General features: G+C 42.1%; 1 protein-coding gene across 3 annotated transcripts in view; it reads left to right on the top strand.

Annotated features, from left to right (window-relative positions):
* The window catches only part of LOC310986494 (dedicator of cytokinesis protein 3-like), a gene marked incomplete at both ends in the record, with an annotated part of 178,753 nt that overhangs the window by 87,491 nt on the left and 64,347 nt on the right, over positions 1-26,915 (top strand). For all 3 annotated transcript variants that reach the window (XM_083972425.1, XM_083972424.1, XM_083972423.1), the window contains 2 exons: positions 14,972-15,027; positions 20,807-20,903. In XM_083972425.1, coding sequence (XP_083828551.1) covers positions 14,972-15,027; positions 20,807-20,903 — 153 coding nt within the window. The remainder of the gene's footprint in view (positions 1-14,971; positions 15,028-20,806; positions 20,904-26,915) is intronic.

The raw sequence follows: 26,915 nt of genomic DNA, 5'->3' as shown, positions 1-26,915 counted from the left end.
CTGCTCTGTCCCGTCGTCCTCGTGCACGAGCCTCCTGTTTGATTCCGCTCTGCTCCCTCCTGCTCTGTGGCTCCATATAAGAGGCTTTACTGTTGAGCTTTACTATATCTAGACAGCAGCGTTTTTTCCTCGAGCTGTTGTTTTGGTGTCCAGCTGGGTGTTCTGTGCTGCAGATAGGAGCGGCATTAACACAAGGGGGATCATCTGCCAGGGGGGGTTTTGTATTTTGTGTTTCGTCTCAGGCAGAGAGACGGTACGAGGTGAAGCTAAAAATAAAACTCAGGCACCTCTGGTTTGGTTTGGAGATTGTGTTAAATTCTTCAGGAGTTAAGTCTCTGCATCAACGACCCACAACAAACCAACAACATCAGCCTCTTCTGGTTAATAACTTGTGAATAGTTGTACAGAAACTGTTGCGACCTGTTGCCATAGTGAGAGGTGAACGCTGATGAGCGATGAGCGATGAGTGATGCTGCGGCTTTTTGGGTGAATCACAGAGAACCGTGTGGTTCAGTCTGCGTCCAATCAGACGCAATCAAGAAGAACACTGCAGCACTGGAGTTTGTCACAGGCTGTCCTCAACTATTTTTTGACAGTATTTCTACATTTCTAATCTCAACCTCTCATCTCTAAATATTTAAATATCAAATCATTCTACCCGGCTACAAAGAAGAAATAATGTGAATGGCTGAAAAATATACACACACATAATGGCCATGTGTAACTGCAGCAGTATAAAGGTAGTCAACTATGACATGAGATTTCTCTCCGTTTAAACTATATATTTTTGATAACACAGGATGTATTGCTACCATGTAAAGAAAACAGGCTTGTATCTATACGGCTGCTCTGTGCTGTGTGGAGCCGCTGGTTGATTTATGAGCTCACTGTGCTGTAGCTCCATAACCGCTACTCGGTACCAGGACGCTCCCCGACACCAGATGAAGGACGATCACTTACTTTCATGTAAAGACCCCGTGGACAGTACGGTGGCCCTGTGGGCTCAACACACTGAGAATTATGAAAACGCAAACAACTTCAGGTGGAGAAGTGTTTCTAGGGGGATGCTAAAAAGAGATCAACCAAGCTTGGACACACTTGCATGCATGCATATATTATAACACATCTGTTATTGTACATCCATGTGCACTTAATGCTCAATGCTTTTTACTTGAAAAGTCACAGAGCACCTAACAACAAGTGCATCCCAGCTGGTTCGTCACTCTGTAGTGTCCCCTGGAAACATTGATGTTGTGTCGTGAGTATTTAAAGCATGATGAAGATGTTTTTTGAATGAGTCGCAGCGCAGGTTCAGGTTTAAACAGACAGGTCCAACAGGTCTTTGTTAAGTTTAGCTGATGTTGGAAATGTCTTAGTCATTATTCTGCCTAAAAGCATTTACAGGAAACAGTTGTACAACCATTTGTAGATGATGCTGATGTGCATGTATGTGAAAACATCACTCAGACTCACGGTCAGATAAACAGAGTTAATGTTGAAGTAAACTGCTGTTGTCTGAGACAGGTACAGAGAGGGCGAAGTGAAGAGAAGCCGACTCGTTGGTGGAAATGAAATCTTGTCGAGAGCTTCCACCTCCAGAGAAAACCTCGACTTGTAGTGGACTAACACAACAGCTTGGCTGTGGGCGGCACGCTGCCATTCATTACCGCAGGTTACAGCGAGGGCAATGGGATGCAGCCCAGCAGGGATAATAGGAAGTAAAAAAGTTGAAGTTCAGGTTTCCTCATGCAACTCAAACATCAGGGAGCTGGAGACGCTGCAGGAGACAGACGCAGTTTGACATACAGTACAGAGCTCAGCTGCTCTTTCACTTTAGTTGCACCAGACGCTGAAGACGACAAACACTCAAACAGACACGTCAATGATCTGTTAAATCTCCATTCACGTTATTTCCTCACCTTTGATGGATCAAAGGCCACTGAGCTGTGTCGCTCTCCTCGTGAAATCACAGCGGCAGGATGTGATGAACGTCAGTGTGGAGGCTCCACGAAAGAGCAGTCAGACAACTTGATCTGTCACACAGTCGCTATAGTGGCGACATCTGAATCATGTTAACACGTTGAGACCTGAGTTTCCCTCTGACGCCTCAGCAAAGCCTCAGCAAAGCCTCCTAAAACCTCAGGATTCAAGCAGAAAGAGAGATGAAATAAAAAAAGAAATTTAGACATTTAACTTTTATTTTAAATCACTGCTTTCACATTGGAAATTGTATATGGCTGAAAAAAAGCCATTGTCAACCTTCTCAAATGTTTTTTTTTGTTTTAGTCTCTATCAGCTGAGTGATAAAGGTTTTTAGTGAGTTTGTAGTGACGCTGGATCAGTGACCTTCCTCCTCTTCTTCCTCCTTCCTCTTATTGTTTTCATCCAGGTGTCAGCCATTGCCCCCCAAACTATTGTAAAAGTAAAATAAACTATAATGCATTTCACTTTCCTCAAACAAATTTCAAAACATCAGATACAGGTTGTTGTGGTCAAAACTGGTCTCATGCTGCAGTCAATATGAATTCACGTCTTTGTCTAGTAGTGTTTTGGTGTGTGTGTGTGTGTGTGTGTGTGTGTGTGTGTGTGTGTGTGTGTGTGTGTGTGTGTGTGGTGTGTGTGTGTGTGTGTGTGTGTGTGTGTGTGTGTGTGTGTGTGTGTGTGTGTGTGTGTGTGTGTGTGTGTGTGTGTGTGTGTGTGTGTGTGTGTGTGTGTGTGTGTGTGTGTGTGTGTGTGTGTGTGTGTGCGCACCGTGCCCCTGCCATCCCTGCAGTGAGGCATCAGCCCAATCCTGTTAGTTCCACCCTAATCACCTGGTTCCTCTACAATCAGCTCACTGGTCGAAACGAATCATTATGTCTCCGTCAGGAAAAGCCTCCCACACCGACTCGTCACTGATCCGCCAGCGACTCCGCAGAGAACTTCACACTCTTGGGTTCATCAGCATTCACATTACCACCACGGCCATCAGGGCTTCACAGAGGGGCAGCTCGTAGTCAATGAGGGCAGTGTGCTCCAATCGGCTGGTGCTGTACAGCTGGGAGAGTCACAGCAGTTGGCCACTGATCACTACTGATCAGCTCTGGTCTCAGCTTCACACAAACTAACAAAAATTAACATCAGTTTGTGTGACTGACTTCATAACAGCTTAGATTTATCCTCTGCTCTCTTAAGTTGCATTGAATCATACAGGATCATTAGCTTGTACCAAGGGGGCAGTTGTCGGTCTGAGAAGTGAAGCTCACTTCCGCGTTCGAAAAACTGCAATCCCCTCGGCTTCCTCTGGGGGCTGGTGTCAGAAAGCAGCATGTCTCCATAGACCCCCATGTTAAAATCGCCGATTTTACATCCTCAGACAATAAACATGATCAAAGCCTGGTGTCATCACGTTTTTTGGTCTCAATCGATAATTTCTACCCCCGCACACACTCTGAGGAGGGTTCTTTTTTTTTAACTCTACCGTTTTACTATTATTAGGTTAAAATTCTCGCCAATTAGGGAGCGGAAACGTTGAGTGACAGGTCCGGAGACAGGCTGCTTCGAGGCCAGTGGGCGGGTTCTCGGCCGGTAAATCCAACATGGCGCTGTTCAGGCCGCCATATTTGAGTCACAAAAACGACTCCCCAAAACCAATGGGTGACGTCACGGATGCTACGTCCATATTTTTTTACAGTCTATGGCTTGTACATGTGGATGGAGACAATGGACAGACTCCTCACAAAGAAAATCACCTTTTATAGTTTGTTGTTTAGTTTTTTTTCTTGGCGTCAGAACAAAACTGAAAAAAAGAAAAAAAAAATACAATGGGCCCTGAGATATTTGTTTGTGTGTGTCTGTCTCTCTGGTGTCACTGATGGAGGACAGTGGCAAGGACATTACATTTGTGTGTGAGGTGATTGCAGATCAACTCTGCCAAACTGAATACACAACTGAGTGCCAACTGCTCAAAACCAGGTGTACACACACACTGAGGTAAAGTCTGTCTCTCCCACTGACATCCAGCCTAAGTGCCATGTGTGCCGAGGTGTGCTTGGCTCAGTTCAGTGAAATCGACTTCCTGTTCACCTTCCTGCAGAGATGAGACCAATCAAGGTGCAGAGTCACACTGACACACACATAAAAGAGACTAAGAGTTGTCTATATTTCATAGATCAAATATGATTTTTAATGTGTTAACTGTGTGGTACTTTTTGTTTTGTGTGGATGCAATAGTTTTGTGTATCTGTTCTTCTGCTCTGCTCTGATCTGCATGTGTGTGGTCGCATTTCACATTTTGCTGTAGCATCAGTGGTGGGCCTATTATAAATGTCCTGTTAATAAAGAGTAGAACAAGCACTGAATACAGAGCAGGTAGGGGGTCAGCTCTGAATCCTGATGTGTCACACTTTGAAAGCAAAATACTGAAAAGAAAAAAAGATAAAGGGATAATGTATCTAAGTGTGTGTTGGTGTCTGTTGCCAGGTTTTTATCACACTGGGATGTCAAGCTCCTCAGCACAGACACACACTGTGGCATAAAAGGCTCCTCTCTGCAGGGAACAGTGCAGTGAGTTCACAATACGAAGAAGGTTTAGACTTTTCCAATGTTGCCTGCATCTCTCTCCGCATGTGTGTATGTGTGTGTATTAAAGGTAGGGTAGGAGATCCTGGAAAAGGGTTAGTACAAAACGGTACAATTTTGAAAAATACACAAATTCAAAAGTCCAAGCCCCTTTCCTCAGACTTCTCTCTGAATGACTGATGATCCCAATGTGAGCGAAGCAGCTTTCCACGATACTGTCGTGTGTAGCGGGGCTTCACTGCGCAGCATCGCTAACTTTCCGCCAACTTTTTCTCATGGCTCATTCATGGGTACAAAAACACACACAGACTGCAGTGTGGTACATTGGATTCCTGGCATTGTCTTTTCCGCGTCCCAACTCGTTGAAGACTGAAGCACGCGTACGATTAGTGCACGAATAGCCTCGCATCACCAGGCTCTTCAGACAGGCGAAGAGCCCAGTGTCTGTTACACTCAATCTTTTCTAACGGAACCGGAAATCACAAAATTCACCAAAGTAAAAGTGTTCACCAACATAAAACTTGTAAAATAGACATTAACTTGTAATACAATAGAAGCAAAATGTTAACTTAATGGCTCTGGGCCTTTCTTGTAAATTATATTCCTTACTGTAAATTAAAGAGTTTCATCGCATTTTATTAGCTTAGTGCTTTTATTTTGACGGAAAGGCCTGTCTCTCTCGCCCTGGATCCGGTTCCTTACCAAAACAGCGAGTCAACGGCCCCAGACTAGTGCACGAAGAGCGGGAGTGAGGGACAGATAACAGTTTGATTGACATATCACGATCCATTTGACCTGAACGTGGCATAGATGTATAAAACATACAGACACACACACAAAGCCTTGTTTCCAAAATGCTTCCAAATGCCACTTCAGCTTTTTTTTTTTTTTTTTTTTTATATCTAAACCTAGTGGTGAAGGCCCTTCAGCAGCAGCTATGTTTACTTAGTTTTATTCTGTTTTTATTCTCTGTGTTGTGAATGTCAACTACAGTAGGATTCATGTGTTCGGCTGCTGCTGGTGTGTGGAGGGGCTGTTAATGAGGGGCTGATGGCTGTGCCTGCCTGTCTGTTTGGGTGAAGCTGTGTGTCAGCTGGAGCAGGCACTGCTGCTATCGATACTGTTGCAAATGGCTATCTAATCTGATATTAGTTTTTTGTTTTGATCAGTATCTGATTATGGATTTATTATGCCAAAAAACCGACGTTCATTTATTGCAAACATCAGCTTGCATGCATGTTGATCAGATCATATTCAAAATGTCTCAACCGCAATAAACTTTTACAGTTTGAATACAGATTGTATTATTTACAGATAATTGTAATCACGTTATACCACATAAGAGTTGTTGTGGGTGTAAACAGGCCAGAGATCAATCAGTTGACAGATTGATTGTCAGAGAGATTGATCCTATCAGACTCTGCTGTCAGTTCACATCGCTATGACGTACTGTATGATGAGATGTGAAACATATTCAGCCGGACTGTCAAACAGGTGAAGCCAAAGAGAAATGGGGTGAAGTCTAAAGCAGGGAGCAGGGTGTGTGCAGCTTCATCACCGCTCCTTTTTTCAACAGCTCGAAGTGGTCGCAGTGCAAACGTCTCGAGTTTTCAGAAGAGACCCTCATTGTTGAAGAATGAAACAACAAAAGATAAAGTTGTGTGGTTGTGATGTAATCACTGTTATTTTATCATCCAGGCCTAGTCAGAGCCGCCGTGTGAAATTATAGAGCGGAGCACATTGCAGTACAGTATGATCCTGCATGGAGCTCTATGTGGGAATTACACAATCCCCCCTTTTCTTCCTTCCAGCAAGGACAATGAACTGAGCAGCTCACAATGGACAAGCTGAGAATAGAAGAGGAGAGAATAGATGGGAGTGTCGGGGTGAGGGTGAGGAGATAAACTCCTCGAGGACTGTTAGAAGAAGAAAAAACAGAGAAGGAGACGAGAACGACATTGTGGCTTCCTCTCCTGCTTTCTGCCAGGAGGACAGCGAATGAGAGTTTATCAGTAGCTCATCAGCAGGTGTGATGATAACGAGACAAAAGACGGCATAATTACTGTTCAGCAGGAAACCGGAGAGAGAAGATGCAGTGAGTGTGAAAAGAAATAGAGACTCCTCCTTGTGGGGGTTTCCTCCTCCTCTTAGACATACTCCAGGTCACATCCTGTTTGTCCAGTCGTATAAAATGTCATCCACTCCTGTGAACTTTTTTTGTACGTTTTGTAATGGCTGAGAACTGTTTTGTGAGGTCTTGGACGTGGACTAACCAAAATCTAATGAGTTATATATAACGCCTTGAGTTCCCTCAAGGCGTTATATCAGGTGTCTTTCCTCTGAGGGCTACTTTTTCAAAATGAAAATGACCAAGAGCAACTCATGTTTTGTAACATTAATTCTTGACATTCGTAAAACAAAACTGTGTTTCCCACTCTTCATAAAAATAGTATGTTTTAGCCTCTATCATACTGATAACTGAAATTATTACTTTCAGGTATTGTCCCTCCTCTATTAAATATGAAAGGAGGCTAAAAATCACAGGTCTGTTCTGATGATACAAGTCAGTGGTCCACCGACAAGCACTGAGAGCAGGGTAGCATGTCGCCGTGGGAGAAGCAGAGCTGATTGGTCAGTTCTTATCACATGACGTGCACTTGCTGCCTCCCAAATAACTGAGATTTTTCCTTTGTGCACCGTGGACATGCATGAAAAAGCAGGCATGACGCACCGTCTGCGACTCTGCGCACTGCTACGGCTTCGCTTTGGTTGTGAGCACGCGTGACGCGCATCTACATGTTACATCTGAACAGCTCATGCACGCACAGACGATTCAACCAAGGCAGACCACCATAGGCAGGGAAAATCCTGGATATAAAGTGCAGGTTTGCCAAGTGACCAATCAAGTTTTGAAATCTATGTATGATTCATTAATCCTTTGGTTAGCTACTGGGAAAGGGGCTGCAAGCTACTGGTAGCTCACGAGTGATGTGATGGAGACCCCTGCGTTAGATATTACCTTCACAAGGCCAAAACCACATTTTGTGAGGTGACTGTGAACATGACCTTTGACATCTGACCACTAAAATCTGAGAAGTTCATCCTGGAACACTGAACCTTAAACATTTGTGCCAAATTTGAAGAGGATCTGTTAAAAAGTTAGTTAAGGAAGAGGAATGGGCTTGAAGAGATTGATGACTATTGACCTTAATGACCTGAGTAAGACAGATTCATCTGGAGAAGGTGTAGACATCAGAAAAATAATATTTCCTGTGGAGCTGTTAAGTCGCTGTCCTCCGTGTGTTTGTACCGATCGTCTCGCCCACTGCTTCATAGCAAGCTACTACAGATGAAGCCGATACATTAAGCTTGACTCTGTCTGATAATGTTTCAACTTCCAAGTGAACCTTTGTGCTGCGTTTGATGTCCATGACCTCCACCAACTCCAATACGTGTTCCTAAGTGCTGCAAACTCAATATGGTGATTTTTAAAGTGTTTTTTTAATATCACATAGCCTCAGTTCCCCATTGTGGATAAGTGGTTGACGCCTACTATCGTTATGGACTCTCTTTCCAATCATGCCGCTCTTAGCTTCGTGTTCGTGTTGACAGCTGAGGCCTGGCACTGGACTAGAGAAGTGGAGGCTCAGCTCTGCTTCACCTTCAGGATTAACCCTGCATCCTGTGGAGTGTGTGTGTGTGTGTGTGTGTGTGTGTGTGTGTGTGTGTGTGTGTGTGTGTGTGTGTGTGTGTGTGTGTGTGTGCGCGTGCGCGTGTGCGCGTGTGCGTGCGATAGGACATGGACACTGAGTCTCTGTGACTGATCTGAGCTGTGTTTGCCGAAGCCTCCTCGTCAGTTTGAGCCAGTGTTTGTGTCAGATCTGTCCCCATGCTGGGACTCAAGCCGTCTCTTTCTGACAGATAGTCTCATGGAGATGTGGCAGTGTGCTCTCCTCAGATTAGACTCACTGCCCTAATGCACGAGATGTTAATATGAAAGTGATGAGCTTTACTTTTTTGCATATTTAGACGACATGTTCTTTTCTGTGCTGTCAACATAGTAACTCTATCTATCTATCTATCTATCTATCTATCTATCTATCTATCTATCTATCTATCTATCTATCTATCTATCTATCTATCTATCTATCTATCTATCTATCTATCTATCTATCTATCTATCTATCTATCTATCTATCTATCTATCTATCTATCTATCTATCTATCTGTGTCTCTTCTGACTAGAAGAGTTCATCGGCAGAATCAGCATCTTCCCTGTTTGAGCCGTGTCTGTGTCCAAAAACGCAAAGTTAAATCATTTATAGCCTGGAGCCTCAAACCTCTGGTCAGCAGGAAGGTTACAAAGACCATCAATAATTTAGTGTCTCTGGGAAGAAGAAAAGCAGCAGAGAGAGTTGAGAGAAGTTCAGGAAAGTGCTGCTTTTTTATTAAGAGCAAATATCAGCAGGTCTCCAGCTGATAGGATCTGTGACCACAGCTCCAGTCTGTTAATGCTCAGAATCACCATTTTATCTTATTCAGTTTTCTTCATCAATATACTTTCACTTTTTCCGGATTTCTCTGCAGTGAGTCACCTGAGTTAAGAGGTTGGTTGTTGACTTTAAACTGACTCAACAGACACAAGTCATGTGTCTGATGAGTTTTCATGGATTGAATTTTGAGGTTTTATTATTTGAACTGTTTTTTCAGAAGCATTTTTGCATCAACTGTGAGATAGAGAAAGTTCAGTGAGACATAGAAGGAGGAGCAGTGGATCAGACTGTTGTGTCATGACAGTCAGAGTGAGACAGATGGAGTGAATGTTAAAGACGGAGACGTGGTGAATAATTTAGAGCTGCAGTAAAGACACTCACATTAACCTGCAGGGAGACGGACGACATCTGCTCCGGGTCTAACTTCATTTTAACATAATGGACTTGGGTCTGTGCTCACTGCTGTAACTGAACTCAAAACCACTCTCAAATTATAAACTGTAACTCTGAAGATGCACATTAGTGAGTAACTAAGTGCAGAGTTCAGCTGGTTTCTCAAGAGATTGACGCTGAGCCGCACTCGAGAACATTTTCATTTTCTCCTCAACCTCTAAAGGTTTGATCTAATGAGTGTTTCAAACTTTTTACTATTCAAACCATACTGATTTTTCACCTGTTGATGAGAAGCTTGTTTAAAATCTAAGGTTTTTGAACCTTTGAGCAAATTGGGAAAGCATCATGATGACAATATGGTGATATGTTAAGTTTATTAAGTCACTTACCAAATAATAATAATAATTTAAGCACATTTTTACTTTCTAAACTTCACAATGACACTCACATCCTTAATTTAAAGCTCCATACAGGCAGATGTTTTTGTTAAAGCTGCATACACTATAAAGGTAAATGCTCATGTGTAGTGTGATTGTAGAGCAGCTCTGATATACTGTATCAAAGTAAGTATCAAAGGCTCAGTCCACATGCACACAGTATTCGGAAACTGAGCCTTAAAACCATCTGTCAGGACTTCCTGTGACTTTGTGATGTCACAACAAAGCAGCCACCAAGCCCCACCCACCTGGACCCAACATCCAACACTTGCAGGGTTTGGTTTATCTGAGGGTTACGCCTGAAATCTGCTCTTTTTTTCTTTCTTTCTTTTTTTTTTTTTTTTATCACTCAGAAAACAAGGGCCTCCCCTCTCCTGTTGGGCTGACACTGACCTGTTGTACCTAGAGCTCCAGAGAAAAGCCTGAGAGGAGATATAAAACTGCACTGAAATGGTTTTTAGATCTTCTCATGGATCAACACATCAGCTTTAGTTGATCCGTGAATTAAGTCATTAATAACTGAGAATCCATGAAATGAAATGTGTCAGAAATCTGTTATAACAATTTGGAAAGAACAGAACATAAAAATGTAAATAGTGTGAAAACATTTCCTATATAAACTGATACACGCACACAAACACACACACTTACAGTTACACATTATATGAACAATAGAGCCCATCACACAGCAGCGGTTGGGGTATTTAGGTGGATAATAAACCATTATTTGTATTTGCTTGGATTTGTCTCCTGGACAATTGTGGGAAGCAAACAATTGGCTGTTATGTGTCTTTGGTAAACAGTAAACATCTGCTGGGAGTCACAGGCTGGAGAGGGCTGCGTAATTATGTGTCTCTATTATAATCATCCTCCACTGTCTTCCTCTGTATCTGCTCCCTCTGTCTGTACATTTCTCTCCCTCTAACAACCAACTCACTGTCTTTGTCGCCTGTATTTTCGGTGAGTGTCTGTTGAGGTGCATCACATCATGATTGGTGTCTGAAGTCTGTGAAACACGGGTCAAAACAAGGTGACGCCGTACAGTGTGTGTGTGTGTGTGTGTGTGTGCAGCTGACTGCCGCACATGGAGTGTGTTATTTGTGGCTGGATGACAGTTTTCCTGCCGCCTTGTTCCTCTTTTGTTTTCTCCCTATTCCCCTTTTCACTCCTATTTCTGCATCTGTATCATTTATTATGCTTTTTGCTTCTCTCTCTCTCATCATTTCTCTCTACATGACTTTATTTCTTATATTTGATGACCTGTTAAAGAGAACCAGTGCTTCAACAATGCAGCTAAATCAGGAACAACACACACATACACTTTGAACCAGGTAGCAGTAGCACCACAGAAGTGCCTGAGGCTTTCTGAATGCACTGACCTGTTAATAAATATCCACAGCTAACGAAGCAGAGGCAGAATGTACCTTGCATGTGCGTGTGCGTGTGCGTGGCTCATACTACCTGGTCCACATCTGATGTCTTTTATACATTTTGATTCTTGCCTCATTAAAATGAGGTGCAGCTTTGTTTATTACTGTACGTTTATTTGTGGCTCCTCTTGTGTTTCTGAGATTGATCACTCATTTTAAGAGTTGATTATGTAACTGGGACTTGGTTGTATTCAAATCTAGTATCATACTGTAGGATGAGTCATACAACCATGAACTGTATCTGTTACTGTATTGTTCAGACAGTATAGGTAAATCTAGACTCTGGAAGGGTAAATGATGTCCTTGTGCCCAGGAACATATGATGGTGTCTGTTTCTACTCGATTATAAAGGGTTGATGGTTTTGTGCTGAGTCATGTAGTTGTGATCTGCAACAGCTTCAGTGGAGTAATGGTGAGAGAGTGGACAGATATTTTTTCTGTCGATCAGTCTGGATACAGGTGATGAAAGTCTGATAACCACATCTCACTGTGGGGACACTTGTCTCAGTACTAAGCGAAGTGGCTCTGGTATCACAGTGTAAATCAGTGTTAATTAACTTGTGCAGTTTCCTGCTTTGACAAGTGAAATGTTCTTTTGTGTCTAGAAAGCACTATCTCAGCCTGATCTGCTCTACCTCTTTCCTAATAAACCGTGAGTTGTTGTAAATTAGCTCAATTCCTCTGACGTTAAAAGCATAAAAATCCGAGTTAAACTGTTAAAACACAACCAAGCCGGAGAGCAAGAAACTTCAACACATTGTAAATCATTGGCGTCTCACATTCACACCAACTGTAGTTGGAAGAAGTGAAGTAAAACTATCAATAACACAGAGTGGACAACAGCTCTGGGCTGTGTGCTGTTGTATCCTTGTGTGTATGTGTTTCTGTTGCATTCACGTGGAGCTGGAAATCAATGCCAAATTAACCTGGTGCAATGTTGTGAAGTAGCAGACAGAAAGTTGCATGGAACAAAACACAGTGCTTTAGGACCATAGCGGTGGCATTTTATTTCCAGTCACAATAAAAAGGTTAAATAGATTTATCACGGAGAAGCTTGAGTCCTGAGGGGTTTTAGGGCTGGGAGGCGGTGTGACGATGAGGAGCTGATCAGTGTCCTGACAGGTAACAGAGGCAGAACCACAAGAAAACCTCCTTCTGCTTAGCACCGCTGCGTTTGTCGTGTCTCTCTGTTTGATAGGCCTTTCTGTAATAACACATTCACATTCTGGAGAGCAGGGGAAGGTGTTCCCCCGTGTTTCATCAGGCTGTGTTTGACCCTCAGAGTCGTCTGACAGGCAGAGCGCAGCAGAGAACATCTCTGTCGACAGCAGCAGCAGCTCAAACGCTGCCTTAAAGACAGCTGGGTTATTATGCATGATGGCACTGGGTGGCTTTCTCTCCAAAACCGCCGGAGGCCATGCTTTCAGAGCACACATAGCACATACGTCTGCACGCACGCACACACACACACACACAGAGGCAAAAGTGCTGGCACCTCAACTGACACTGTACATACAGTTTCTGCGTTGGTGTACTGGCTTACTCACAAATAGAAAACACACACACACACACATATTATTGTACAGTAGTGTATACAAGGATTTGCATAAATGAACTCGCAACCAAGCACAGACACACACTGACACACAGTTTGAAAATAGACTTCCTGCCTCTGCTCTTCTTCTTCTCCTCAGTGAAACATGCTGTAGAATATGAATATGAATGAAATCCCTCCAGTATGAAGGTTTCCCTCAGCAGACCTCTGCAGCACCTCGTACACTTCTTCTTTTCTGCAGTCACACAGTTTCTCCCAGCCGCTTCTGACACAGAGATTTTACTTAATCACTTCCACATTTGAGAAAGAATTCAGTATTCAAAGTTTATACTGTGTAAAGATAAAGAAAAGGAACCCAGCTCACAGCAAATAGTTTCATTTCAAATAGAGAAAATCACCACTGAAAAAAGTGCAGCCACAGTTGGTGGATCTATGTATAAGTGATTCACATCTACTGTGTGGCAACATTAAAGCTCCACACAGTGTTATGGTAGTTCATATATGTAGTATGATAGTAGAGCAGGTCTAGGTTCTACGTTACTACTGTGAAAATATCAAAGCCTCCAGTCCACAGAGAAATGCACACAGCCTGTATTCATAAACTGGGCTTTGAAACCAGGCGTCACGTCTTTGTGATGTCATAACAAAACAATCATCAGGTGTGGAGAAGAAGAGGAAAACCTGGAGCTTTCAGTTCCTGAAAGTAGTTGAAGTGTGGAGATTTCTGACCTGTTGTAGCACCTTTATAGAAACAAAGACTTGGATAGTTTGTGCATCAAGTCCGAAGCTCTTCTACTTAACTTGCTGTACAGAAAGGCACTGAGTACCAGGATATTAAAGTGTAAAATATTGGACCTGTAAAGATACAATGATTTGGCAAAGTAACATTAACTGCAAAATGTAGAGTTTATACATAAACAAATTCTAATGAGACACTGTGAGTTGAATGTACATTAGAGTGACAGATGTCTCCAGGAGTAAAGTGTCATGTTACTGCAGCCTGTGTGCAGTGACTGTCTCGTGCAATGACCACAGTGCTAAAGTAAAGTTATAAACAGTACGTTTGTTGAAAATCCCCTGTGTGTTACTGCAGTTAATTGGTACCATACAACACCCCGGCAGCTCCCCTGCTATTTATAACTGCAATTACCCAGAAATCAAGATAAAAGAAGTTTTGCCATTTTGTTTGGTATAAAATGGGAGGAGAAATATAAGCAGTTGTGGTATTGCTATAGAGCTTAGCGCTGCAGTGTGAGTTAGTGGTGAAGTGACCTGTCTAGCATGCCAGCAGCTTCCATTATGACCTTCACAGTGTCTTACATGAATTATTGAGCAGTGCACCGCTGAGACGCTGCACATGTTTTGTAGCACAGGGCTTCAAGTCTTCACACTCACACAGGCTGCTGCATGTTCTGTCTGTGTGTGTTACAGGTTGGGGACCAATGGTGTGTGAACCCACTTCACTGTTACTTTACACTGAATGAGATATTAGTTTTAAAAAAACCAACAACTTTTGAGCCCTCGGGCATAATGACTGTGGGGAAAACCAGGTCAAGAGGTCATTTGTTGTTGCCACAGGGTGAATCCTATAAAATTGTTCTCGCATCATTCTCTCATGCTGCAAAACGCTTGTGACGTTACATGGTTTGTTTTTCTATCCATCCATTTTCTGCCATTTGTGCAGCTTCATGTTGTTTTATCATCAGGATTTGATGAGATTGGAAGTGTTTTTGACACCACACGTGAGAATAAGCTGCAGAATTTCACGGAATATACATTAAAATTATTTTCTTCACTGCTATAAAACATAAAATGCAAATAAGTTCACAATATGTATAAAAATTTGTGTTAATTAGAATATAAACTGAGGCATTTTTTGTCTATGAATTTTCTACCTACCAGATGGAAGATGTTACTACTTTTAATGAGGTGGCACTGTAAAAAGAAATTATGCAGGAGGTGAGGTACCAGAGCAGCCTCTGCTCCTGACGCTGTGGGTATATATTATGTTAATGTCTGTGGTGCCTGTGGATATGTATGGTATAACTCACAGTCCAAGAGAGGAAAGTTTGAACTGTTTTCCTTTTGTTTCTGTCTCCTCAGGGAGTTTTCCCGGCCAACTACATTCACCTGAAGAAAGCCATCGTCACCAACAGAGGGTGAGTTCACATCCAGTGACATGAACTCAGTACAGTTCAAGCTGCTGTTTACTAAACATTTTCCATGTCCTGTCTTAACTGTATCACTAACCATAACCCTGTTTTAAAACAAGATGAAGTTATTGTAGGTGAGCAGACGCAGAGAGAAACACAAGACTTGATACAGTTCAGTGTCTTCAGGCTGTTTAATGTGAGAAAAAGGTTATTTTAGGAGCTGTACGTTTCACTATTGCTATAGTGTATTAACAGCAGTTTACTCACAAGTCCAGAAGAAAGGATGTGAGTTCGCCGTCAGACACCATTCCTTTACTTACCAACAGCCCCAGTCGGTCTGTTTCATAGCCTCTAATGATTCCTGAAAACGCAGCTGCTCAAGAGACGAGTTGAAGCCTCTTGTCTTGTAAACACAGCGACAGCTTAAGCTCTTGGAAAGGCTAGGAAGTAAACATTTATTAATAATACAAAAACCAACATGATGGTTCACACGTTATAAACGCCATCGTAGGAAACATGATGGTTATATCCAAACTTCCACGTTTTCATTGAACACTATTGAAAACTCCCATACAACACAATGAAGTCATAGTGTTTTTGCTGCAGCTGTTTGTTGTCCAGTTACATTTTAACTAATCAACTGCAGAGTCAATGACCTACTGAAGGTCCTCTTAACACCTGCTCACACACGCGTGTATGTGTTTACTAACGTATGTGTGCATTAGGTGTGTTAGTTGTTAGTTTATTGTTTCTGAGCTAAAATAAAAAAAATACTGTAGTGTGGATGTAGCCCCATACAAATGACTGCAAAAAAAAAAAGTTACGTTAGTTAAGTTAAGTGTTTTCCAGTCTCTGATATATTTTACCATTCCCTTCAGCCTGATCCGGTTGTCCCTCACTTCCCTCCTTGTTTCCACTTGAAAAGAATCTTAACCAGCTTTACCTCTCAGACCCTGCAGCCTCCAAACATGTTTATGGTCACGTTCCTCCAGTTTGTGGCTCTCAGAGACGTCAGGCTGTGGAAAAGATTTCAGAGCCTCATGCACAGTGTGAAAAGTGTGTGTTTGTCAGTGTCTTGCTCGTCTGTCTGGGGTGAAGCCACTCACAGAGCCCAGAGGCTTTTTTCTACTTATTGCATTTAAAGCCATTTAGGGCGTAATTTGAATGAAATCTCATTGTGTTGGGACCTTTTCTCTCTAAATAAGGTATGAACCTCCTTGTTCCTGATTCCTTTCCAAGTTCAAGAGTACATATTTTAATACATTTGCATAATGATTGGAAAAGCTTTTTTTCCCCTCTTAACTTCTGATTAATCAGAGTTACATAGCGTGTCTCGATTTGCGTAAGAGTTTTTTAATTAAAGGCAGAGAGTAAATTAATTGGAATTAGTGAATCTACTGTTTTAAGTAGACCTCCAGGGCAAAGAGACACAGAGCTCCGAGTGGAGACACCGGGACGGGCTTTCACTGAATCAAGGAGGCTGGTGCAGGATGACAAATAATAAGTGGGTCTGCAATTGTTGTGTGGGGATGTGAGTGAGTGAGTGAATCTCAGCTGAATCAAAGCTGAGTATTTAACGAATAAATGATCCACATTGAAGCAGAGGCTGCAGCAGGTATCTCTAGAGGTGGCTGCTGTGTCGTGTCAGGCGTTCGAGAGACAATGAAATATGAATGAGGGAGTCCAGTGTGAGTATCAGATTGATACATCTGAAGGTCAACAGACACTGAACTGTGGTTTCTAATCCTCACAGACGGGATTTTTCCTTAGATCAGTCACCTCAAGTCACATGAAGTAGCTTGTGTTTGAATGAGCTATTAATTGACTTGTGTTGAAGAAATTAAGGCACAGTGGAAACAAAGTTACAGTGCAGGCAGTGGCCAAGCTAAACATATGGCTATGAAAATGTAGATAGAACAATCAAGAATGTGAAAATGTAACTAAACTACCAGGAGAGGCTATGAGTACTTAGCTAAGCTAACAGACAAGGGTTTGAAAATATTGCTAAGCTACCTGTCTGGGCTAAGACATGTAGCTAGGTTAGCTTTTATTTGCAACAAATAACAAAGACACTGTCAGATGAGTGGATTGTTGTTGTTGTTGTTGTTGTTGTTTTACCTTTCATCAATTCACTGAGCAGCTCACTAGCAGTGGCTACTGGACATTTGAAATTAAGTGGATTTAAGGTGGAATGTAACTCAATGCATGATTGACATCCGGACATCAATCAATACGCCCCAGATATAAATGTGACAACTCTGAACATCCCATTTGTTTTCTCAGCTCTCAACAGGACAGACGCTGTAGTAATGATCTTCAAACTTTATCTGAACTGTTTATATTTGATTTCATCACTTGGAAGAAAAAAAAGTTCCTCTGTTTTGTTCTGGTGGCTTAACAGTATCAATACATTCAACAGTAGGCAGAAGGCAGCATCATCTCCAGGGTTTTGATTTAAATGTTCACAGTGAAATGTGGATTAATAATCTATTTTAAATGGTTAAATATGATGATAATATTTTAATTTTGTCGCCCCATCCGGACAATGCTGCTTAGTAAATTCCTGGGAAACACAGACATGCAGCAACAACAGTCACAGTCTGATTCTCTGCAGGATGAATTCACTGTACGATCTGACATTTAAAAATATCAGTGACCAACAACCCCCACTCTTATGGATCACATCTATAGAGACAAATAAACACATAGACACTCTGCATCCATGCAAATGGTAAGATACACACACTCACTCCAGCATAGGCTACTATACAAACACGTGTATGAAAGATGTTTTCAAAAACACACATGAACAGTCTCCAATCTTCCCATTTCACTGTGGCTGAAATAAAAGCAAAAGCCAGAGTATTATCTTCAAAACAAGTCGTTAAGTGATACAGTTGAGATCACAGCTCAGTCTTTGTTTGGTGAATTTGTCTGATGATGATGATAAAATATTTGTTTGACCAGAGGCAGTGGAGATGCATATACAAGGTTTTGTTTCAAATGAAAAATAACTCACTTCAATGAAGGTTCTCTGTCTCTGTGTTTGTTTTGGATATCTAGCTGTTCCATGTTAACACGTATGTGCAGAAATAATGAGAAATATTGTTACATTCAGCTACACCCAGACCCTCCTGTCTGTCAGGGCTCTTCTCAGAGAGCTGCAGGAAAACTAATTTTAGAACTAGCACATGTGTGTGTGTAAATGTGTGTGTTTTACGCAGTGCAGTGTTGTGACCGTCACCTCCCATTAAGATCAGTGTGGGCAAATGACCACAGCCCCAAATCTGACCCTCAGGTTAATGTCAGCATATGGAGTTTGATGGTACTCAACTCTGACACCAGAGCCTGTGTGTGTGTGGAGGGAGGGGGTGGGGGGTGGCATGTTAATATGAATTAATTACAAGTTTTGTACAAAACTCTATTATTTGAAAAAAATGAATGTATATTCTCATAACAAATAAGTAAATACATTCACTTTACAGCCAGATTTTGTTTTTCTATATATATATACTGTATATGTATAGAGATTTTTTTTGTTTGTTTTCATGTTTTTCAGTTTCTATATTGTGTCTATCTATATTCAGGAGAGAGGCCATACATCATTTTATTTTACATAAACAATAAAGCTGAGTCCAGAGCTGCAGATACAACACGTCAGATTCTCTCATCTACAGTAACAAGATCGAACCCGTGAGCTCAGTCGCAAACTGACACAAATGTTTACATCCAGTTTGGTTTGTGAATCCAATCAGCAGCGTTCAAATAAAAGACTGAATCATCTTGTCAGTAGAATTTCCCACTCACATCGTCGTCATGGCATAAAAGCTGCAAACAAACTGCTGCTCAGATTTTTTTTTTCTTCAACATGATTTAATCCTTTAGGAATCTGTATTTTAAGCCACATGTCTCAGTGAAAGTCAGTGAAAGTTTCCAAGAGACAGAATATTAAAAACCTTTGTGGCCCAGCACAGACAAAAAGACATCACCAGAAATCACTCTTCAGACAGGAAGTGTGTTTAAAAATAAAAAACTTGCATAAAGAATTACTCTGCGTTCACACCAAAAACTTTCCAAAGCTTCAAAAACGCCAGAAGTCATTCATTTTCAGTGAGAGCCCAGCGACCAAAGCGTCAACTGCCGTCATCCGCACTCCCAAAGCGTCCAAAACGTCACCAGACGAGAAGTTGAGTCTCGGTTAACTTTATGGTAATTAGCTATGACGCGGGTCGGCAGCAACCAGTCAGAATAGAGGGTGTCCTTCAACACACATCTGTACATAAAGAGAAGGGAGGGCAGGAAAGAAGGAAGGAGGAGGAGAAAAGGGAAGGAATAGTTGTAATATGGTAGTGAAGAATGATTGAAGAGGAGGATTGATGGAAATGTGCCAGAACAAGGGGAAAAAACAATTCAAGGCAGGGAAGTAGAAGGAGGGAGGGTTAAAGGAGGGAGAGATTATATTGAGTGAAAAATAGAACAGAGGGGAAGAGGAGGAGAAGCGTCTGAGATACAAGTGTAACTAATGTGGGTGAAATCACCAAGTGGCCGCCAGCTATGGCTCAGCTGGGAGATCGGCTAATCTAGCACACAGGCTTTTATTAATTAATCAGTTATGAGATAGAGAGAGAGAGGAGTAGAGGAGTAAAAAAGAAAGAGTCAGGGAGGGAAGAGAAGAAAGAGGGAGGGAGGAGAGAGAGGATAAAGAGAGTCACTCTAATATTCATGACTCCTGGGCTGAGACAGTGACTCAGCTTTCAGCTTTAGCGAACATCTCCCTGATGGTGAGAATCGTGTAGAGAGAAGGTAGAGAACAATGGAGGGAAAGAGTTGGTGCACAATGATTTCCAACGCAGTGAGGTGAACGAGGCCCTGCTCCTCCGCTGGTGCTGAGTTCACTGACATAAGGACAGTCTGCACGCAGCACAGGAAGTGCTGTCGGCTCAGGTATTATTGCAGCCGAACATAATTATCACACAGGGTGTTCCACGAGTCTGAGACCCGACTCCCACTCACCTGGATTTAAGAAGTAAAGTAAAGTCTGAAGACAAAATTGAGATTGTACTGGGGTAAAAAACATCAGTGCCACAGTCTGAATGATGTCTGTTAAAATAAAAGCACCATGTTTAAAATCCTGTACGTTTTTATTTCTAGAGTAAACTAAACTATAGGTCTATGAGGGGAAAGAAGAGACTTATCCTACATCTCATACACTGACGACTGAAGTGACACTTTCAGTCACACCTGCTTCTAAAACTGTTTTTACACAGAAATCAGTGCAAAAAAAAAGAGGATTTACTACTTATACATTGTTGGCTGAGTCTGCTGATACAACACACAAAACAGAAACTATCAATGACATTACTAGTAGTATTACAGTATGTCTAGCGTTTTGTTATGTAACTGTTTATCCTGACATTTTTATGCTATTTTCTTCTTCCTTTTTTCCTTTTTCTTTTTTCTTGTATTTATTTTTACCCAGCAAAAGTAAAAAGTAATACCAGTGTGGGGTCACTCCATAAGCCCTTTTTGGGTTTCCGACCTCACCCACATGTTGCTTTCTACTCTACATTGAACTGTTAACTGTTTTTTTTTTATGTGCAACTAAAGAAACTGGATAAACTGGCAGACTGGTAAAATGAATCCGTCAGTGTCAGAGTCTCTGTGTGAAACTTGGCTCAGTGAAGTTCAGTGGTTTTAAAACTTATCTCAAGGCTGTTTTCACATGTTCACCCCTGAATGCAGTGGAGCTGTGAATCAACCAGATGTGATTTGTATCTTTGTCCAGGCCACATGAGACGGTGGTGCCTCTGGAAGACCCCATCGTCACAGAGGTGACGTCGACGCTGCAGGAATGGGCCTTACTGTGGAAGCAGCTCTATGTGGTAAGCAGCTCAGAATATCAGACTTTTAACTGTAGACATTTTATTGTTTAGTCATGCACAAATGTAAAAGTGCCAATCACCTGCAGCTGTTTAGCGTCCTGCTATCGTCTCAAAAACATGTTGGAGACAAAGTTTCAGCCTGTACTCCTCAGGGGTCAATTCTTGGATATTTTGTTTTCATTCTTTACATTTCATTTTAAATTCTCTGTTGAGGGCAGTTTGCTCTTAGATTCATCTACTCTGCACAAGTGTCTGGTCCAGATTTGTTAGTCATCTCAAAATGACGTTGTGTTAGACTAAAAGTGTGAACATGTTACATGCTGGATTTCTCAAAGTCAGACTAACTCAATAACCCGGATAATGTGGTTGGCTCGGGAGTTGAATTCCTCCTGCATGTTTACTGCTGTTGTGGGAATTTTCAAAAACTGAGTAGTACTCGCAAACAAGATGAGCGCCTTTCCGGTTTATTCACTTGGACGTTCCTGAACTAGCAACAGCCATAGTCACTAGTTGGAAAAAGCGTAATGACATTGGGACAAGAGCCTGCTCATGTACATGCCACAATGTTCCAGCACCTGTGGTACACACGTCACATACGTCAAGTTTCTACCATACACAGTTTTACAACATTGAACAGATCAGGACAGGAAGGACAGGCCCCAGAACGTGTATTTTCCCAGTACACTGCAATTGGACAGAAATTGGTGAGCATAGTTCACAGTTCCTCGGCTTCTCCAGTCCACATGTTGAAGAGATACTGAACCCAAAACATGCCCCCAATGTATCATCAGTGTGTGAATAGTATCACAATGCAATACAAGTGCTGTATGAATATGTGTGTAACTTTAGAGTAAAGTGCTTTGAGTGGTCCTAAAGACTAGAAAAGTGCTTGATACTGTAAATTAAAGTCCATTTAACAGCTTTTTTTTTTTTTTTTTTTTAGTTTTTTGGTCTGTAAAATAACAGGTTGACCGGAAAGAGCTAGACAGTTTCCACTCCTATGCTTGTTAATATGGACAAGCACAGTCGTCATATTTAGTAGAGCAGTAACCATAGCAACACTTAACTGTGCATATGACTGACTGTCTCCAAAATCCCTTAATGAAACCACCGTAAAACAGAAGATTTGGTTTTTCTCCACCAACAACAGTGGAGTTCATTAAACCTTAGTCCTGCAGCCGGCAGCAGTGGAGGAAACTCTACATGGATGGTGTTTTCATGAACTCAGATTATTTGCTGACTGTGAGGCTCGAGCAGGAAATATTACAGCGACAACAAACATTATGAAGATGCTCATAACTTCCAGTCGTATTGTTTGTCTGAGGTTATTGTTCTCTTTTAGATCCGTGCCGTTCTCTCATGGACTTTCATCACTCTCTCTCTCTACCTCCTCTGTCCATCCATCACGTCTTATCTTCCTTTAATACAATCTTTCTTCTCACTGTCTCTGTCACACTGTATGGTTTTATTAGATACCCACCTGTACATGAAAGTATAGTGGGAATGGGATTCTGTGATTTAAACCTAGTTGAGATCTAAATCCGTCACTCCTCCGTCTACTGTCTCCGCTGCGACGGTTATTTTCATCACTCATCTTCCTCATGTCCTGCCAGTGCTGTCACTCCGCGCCTTTATTCAGAGTTAACAGACTTTTGTCTTCGCTCCCTGCCAGAGTTGAATAGATGAAAGACAAAACTGTCTTTGTCAGGTTCTGCATGACAGATTTTCCATTTCCACCCTGACAGACGTCCCATTAGTGACTCAGTGTTGTCGCCGAAAAAGCAAACGTCCTCGTGAAGCTGCTGTAACTCCAACAACGAGGACGCAGAGATAGCGAGAGAGTGTGTGTGTGTGTGTGTGTGTGTGTGTGTGTGTGTGTGTGTGAGAGAGAGAGTTGTCCATCTGTAGTGTGTGCATGGTGCAGTGACACATGGATGAACCCCGGACCACAGACACAGTAATGGATGTTCAGCAGCACCAAAGCTGGCAGAGGTGACAAACGCAGCAGAGCAGAAAGGCCGAGTGACACCCTCACAAACTCTCTCTCTCTCCAACACACACACACACAAACACAGATACATACAGTATGAATACATATGTGTCCTCTGCCACGTGGATGCAGGCTGTCGATGAGGGAACGTCTCTGTCTCTGTGGCCTTTCATGATGAGCATACACGCACACACACAGACACACACACACAATATGCACACTCTCTCTCTCTCTTTCTCTCTAGTGTATTGTGTGTCTGCTCTTTACACACTGCCACAGGGAATTTACACATTGCTGGATATCAGTGTGTGTGTGTGTGTGTGTGTGTGTGTGTGTGTGTGTGTGTGTGTGTGTGTGTGTGTGTGTGTGTGTGTGTGTGTGTGTGTGTGTGTGTGTGTGTGTGTGAGAGAGAGAGAGAGAGAGAGAAACAGAGAGCGATCAGAAGAAAGTGTCTGTGTTGTGTAGAATAAAGAGAGAGAGTACGAGACAGTAGAACGTGATATTCATTTTATTCCTTTATTCCCCATTAGCTGCAGCTCCTCCTCCTGGGCTCCGCATACAACGAAAAATACATGACATACAACAAACATACATTTAAAACAAGATGTCCATGTAAAAAAGAGAGTCATTAAGTTTATACATGTTCCCATGAATTAGTATCAAGCAAAATAGCATCACCTCTCATCAAGTAATAATCAATCATAGTTTATCAATGTTAGACTTGTTTACATGTTTTTGGCCTTAAATCTGCACACCCCAATCATCCTGAGTTTTGTCTTGACACGATAACCCCCAGCAGTCTACTCTGTGCTTAGACTGTGTTGGTCTCACGTAATTTATTCATTGGATAGAGAGATGACTGAAATACTGAAAACAGAAAAAACAGAATCTAAGTTTGTAAGAATAAAACCAGGAAATTGAAAATAATTCAGAAAGACACTGACGCATCTCATTGGCCTCCTCTACGTCTCCTCTGTCCTGTCCTTGTCGTGATTATTAGTCTTTCTATAATCAGCATCTCTTCTCTTTTCTTTTCATTTCTCTCTCTGACTCTCCCTCACTCTCACTCTCTCAGCTCATCGTTCATTCTCTGCTTCTGCCTCTTTATTCCTTTGTTTTTCTCATTCTCTTAAGTTTCTCCCCCCTGCTGTCTCTTACATGCTGATGTCAAAGCAAATAATATTGCAGATGTGTGTGTGTGAGCATGGGGGGGGTAAGTGTGTGAAGATGGAGGTAGGAGGAGATGGAGCAGTGACAAGCCAACAATGATGGAGGGATGTGAAGACAGGGATAAACACAGGGGGAGACATTTCTCTGCTGTGAAATGTGCAGACTAGCGTGAGTGAATGTGTGTGTGTATGTGGGGGGGGGTTGACAGGAAAGACAGCAGCAGAGGGAGGAGGAGGAGTTGGTGGTGGTGGCTCCTATAGTTTTACAATGCAGTGACGGTAAGAGGTGAAGTTCATCGACCCTTTGACCTGTCGACACTTTACCATTATAATCCAAACTAAGACTCAGACCAGAGACGCAGGAAAATGTGATAGAAGCTCATAGAGTCGAGTTAAAGGGATATGCCAACTTTTTTTTTGCCTTACTCTCGAGTCCATGACAAGTAGATAGACACATAGACACCATCCTTTCGACTGTGCGTGCAGTAACGAGGGAGATAGAGCCTGTATCGCCGGTAATTAGCTTAGCTCAAACGCTGGAAGTGCATAGGTAGTGTTAGCCTGCCTCCACCTAAAGTCATCAGAGAAACTCTTCAGCAACTCTAAACGGAAACCGGCGGGCCGATCTTCATCTCAGAGCTGACAAAACTCTCCGGTAAGGCATCTTGAGCGGTCAAATGCCGGTAACGGGACGAGATCGGTCAAAATGGAGGGTTCAAGCAAAGACGGTTTATTTTGGTTCAAGCTAGCTACATCGAGCTTCCTATTTCAAAGTAAAAGCACAAATTATATCATCATGGTTTTCTGTATGTAAAGGGCAACGGGTGTTTTATTTTGTAAAAGTAACCCAAAGTAACCGGAAGTGCATTGGTCACAACGGCTAGCTTGAGAAGCGCCGAATTCGTCCGAACAAAACGGCTACTTTCTCGCCTAAAAATGTTTGAAATGTCGATAAAGTTATATATTTACAGAGTTTAGAGCTAAAATGAAATCAGCTTCTGACTGCTGATTTCGGCTTGGGTAGGAGGCAGGCTAACACTTCCAGCGTTTGAGCTAAGCTAATTACGGGCAATACAGGCTCTATCTCCCTTGTTACTGCACGCACAGTCGAAAGGATGGTGTCTATCTGCTTGTCATGGACTCGGGAGTGAGGCAAGACATGGAAAAAAAAAAGTTGGCGTATCCCTTTAAAGCTAGAAAATATGAAGCACTTAGTGTAGACAGCGTAGAAAAAGCAGCAGGGCATGATGGGAACACGGCCCCTCACTCTGCTGCACATACACACAGGCTCACATTTACATGCACACAATCTCATACACACACATGTAGTGGAGCATCCATGCAGATGCACACTCTCATATACATACTAGGCATGTAATTCTACTCTGATCGTACACTAGGGATAGCGTACATATACCGTGATACTGTGCTACGAGTGTGGAGGCTGACAGTCGCTCCTGTGTGCAGCAAAATTAAAGTTGCTGGCGACGACTGAACGAGGGCAACGAGAGCCCGGCGAATAAATGTGTCTCTGTAATCTGAGTGAAATCAGCTCAGCAGGAGGCAGATGGTGGAAGAGAAACAGACACTCACAGATAAATTAAAAAAAAGAAGATGAAGAAGAGCTAAACTGATGTAAATTAGAAGAGACTAATGTTGAACCAAATTTCCTCTCGGAGTCGTTTAACAACATTTAAATTAGACTGATACAGATAAAACAGATTCAAGTTAAATTTTGTTGATTTTGAGAACTAAGGAGAGGAAACTAAAAAGATTATGAATCCATAAAACATGAGGGAAAATATGTGTAGATACTTCGCTATGCTCTTTATGATGTGGCATCCAAAATATGAAATAAATAAATAAAAATGAGAGAGTCCGCCTCAAACCCGCACTCAAATATTGATGATTGGGAGAAATGAAAGACGCTTTTAGTTGATTGCCTGTTCTGTGGTTTGATGGCGGCTCTTCTTCTCTGACTGCCTCAGTCCAGACACGAGCGTCTGGAGATAATTGCCGTGTGGTCCTCGGGGCTGTTTGAGGATGAGGCTTCATGATACATTATAGCAGCGACTTCAGAGCACGTCCGTCTCCGTGTTGGTTTGAACACGGTAATGACACAAAAACTTTTTCTCCTTTTGAGGTTCTGAGGTTCCTTTTGAGTCAGAGACCACGACTCTGTTGCACACGTCCAAACGTGTTTGTGGAGAAACATAAAGCTACTTATGCTGCTGCAAAACACTGAAATCTAGAGCTCCACTATCATTCACAGTCTAATCCAAATCGTAATCTGGCCAAGTGCAATATCCAAATTGCAGGAGCTGCATTTTTTTAAATTAAAGGTAAAATGTCTCACAACATTGTTTTGACCAACCTCTCATCTACTCTGAAACTGCCGTACACACTCCCTGTGCTCAGTCTCACAGCAGATTGACGAACCAGTGCAAGTGGTGCAGTCTTATTTTGAGCTATTAGAAAACTTCACTTCCAGGAGTCTCCTCTGTCTCACCCTGTCCCATCTTAAAGTCTGTCTCTGTCTTTCTTTCCCCTTTTTTCCAATTAGTTTGTCCTTTATTTAAGCAGCCACAGCTAAAATAGGCTCATTAAATATTTATTTTTGCAAAAATGGCCTATTGTGTCCGGACATAACGATGATGATGATTATGATGATGATTGTGGCTATTTTTTAATAATTACTTAAGAAATACATCTGAAACTTTCAATAGTTTACTGCTCAGAGGAGGAGGAGAGAGAGTGACGGATGTGACATCAGATGAAAGTTGGAGGGAGAGAGAAATGCCAGCAGGAAGTGTTAGGAAGCATTAGACACATGGAGGACAGATGAGTGAGAAA

The sequence above is a fragment of the Trachurus trachurus genome, assembly GCF_905171665.1.
Source record: "Trachurus trachurus genome assembly, chromosome: 5".
In the NCBI taxonomy this organism is placed as follows: Eukaryota; Metazoa; Chordata; class Actinopteri; order Carangiformes; family Carangidae; genus Trachurus; species Trachurus trachurus.
The sequence above is the reverse complement of the archived record's forward strand: the minus strand, read 5'-3'. Positions and strand labels throughout refer to the sequence as shown.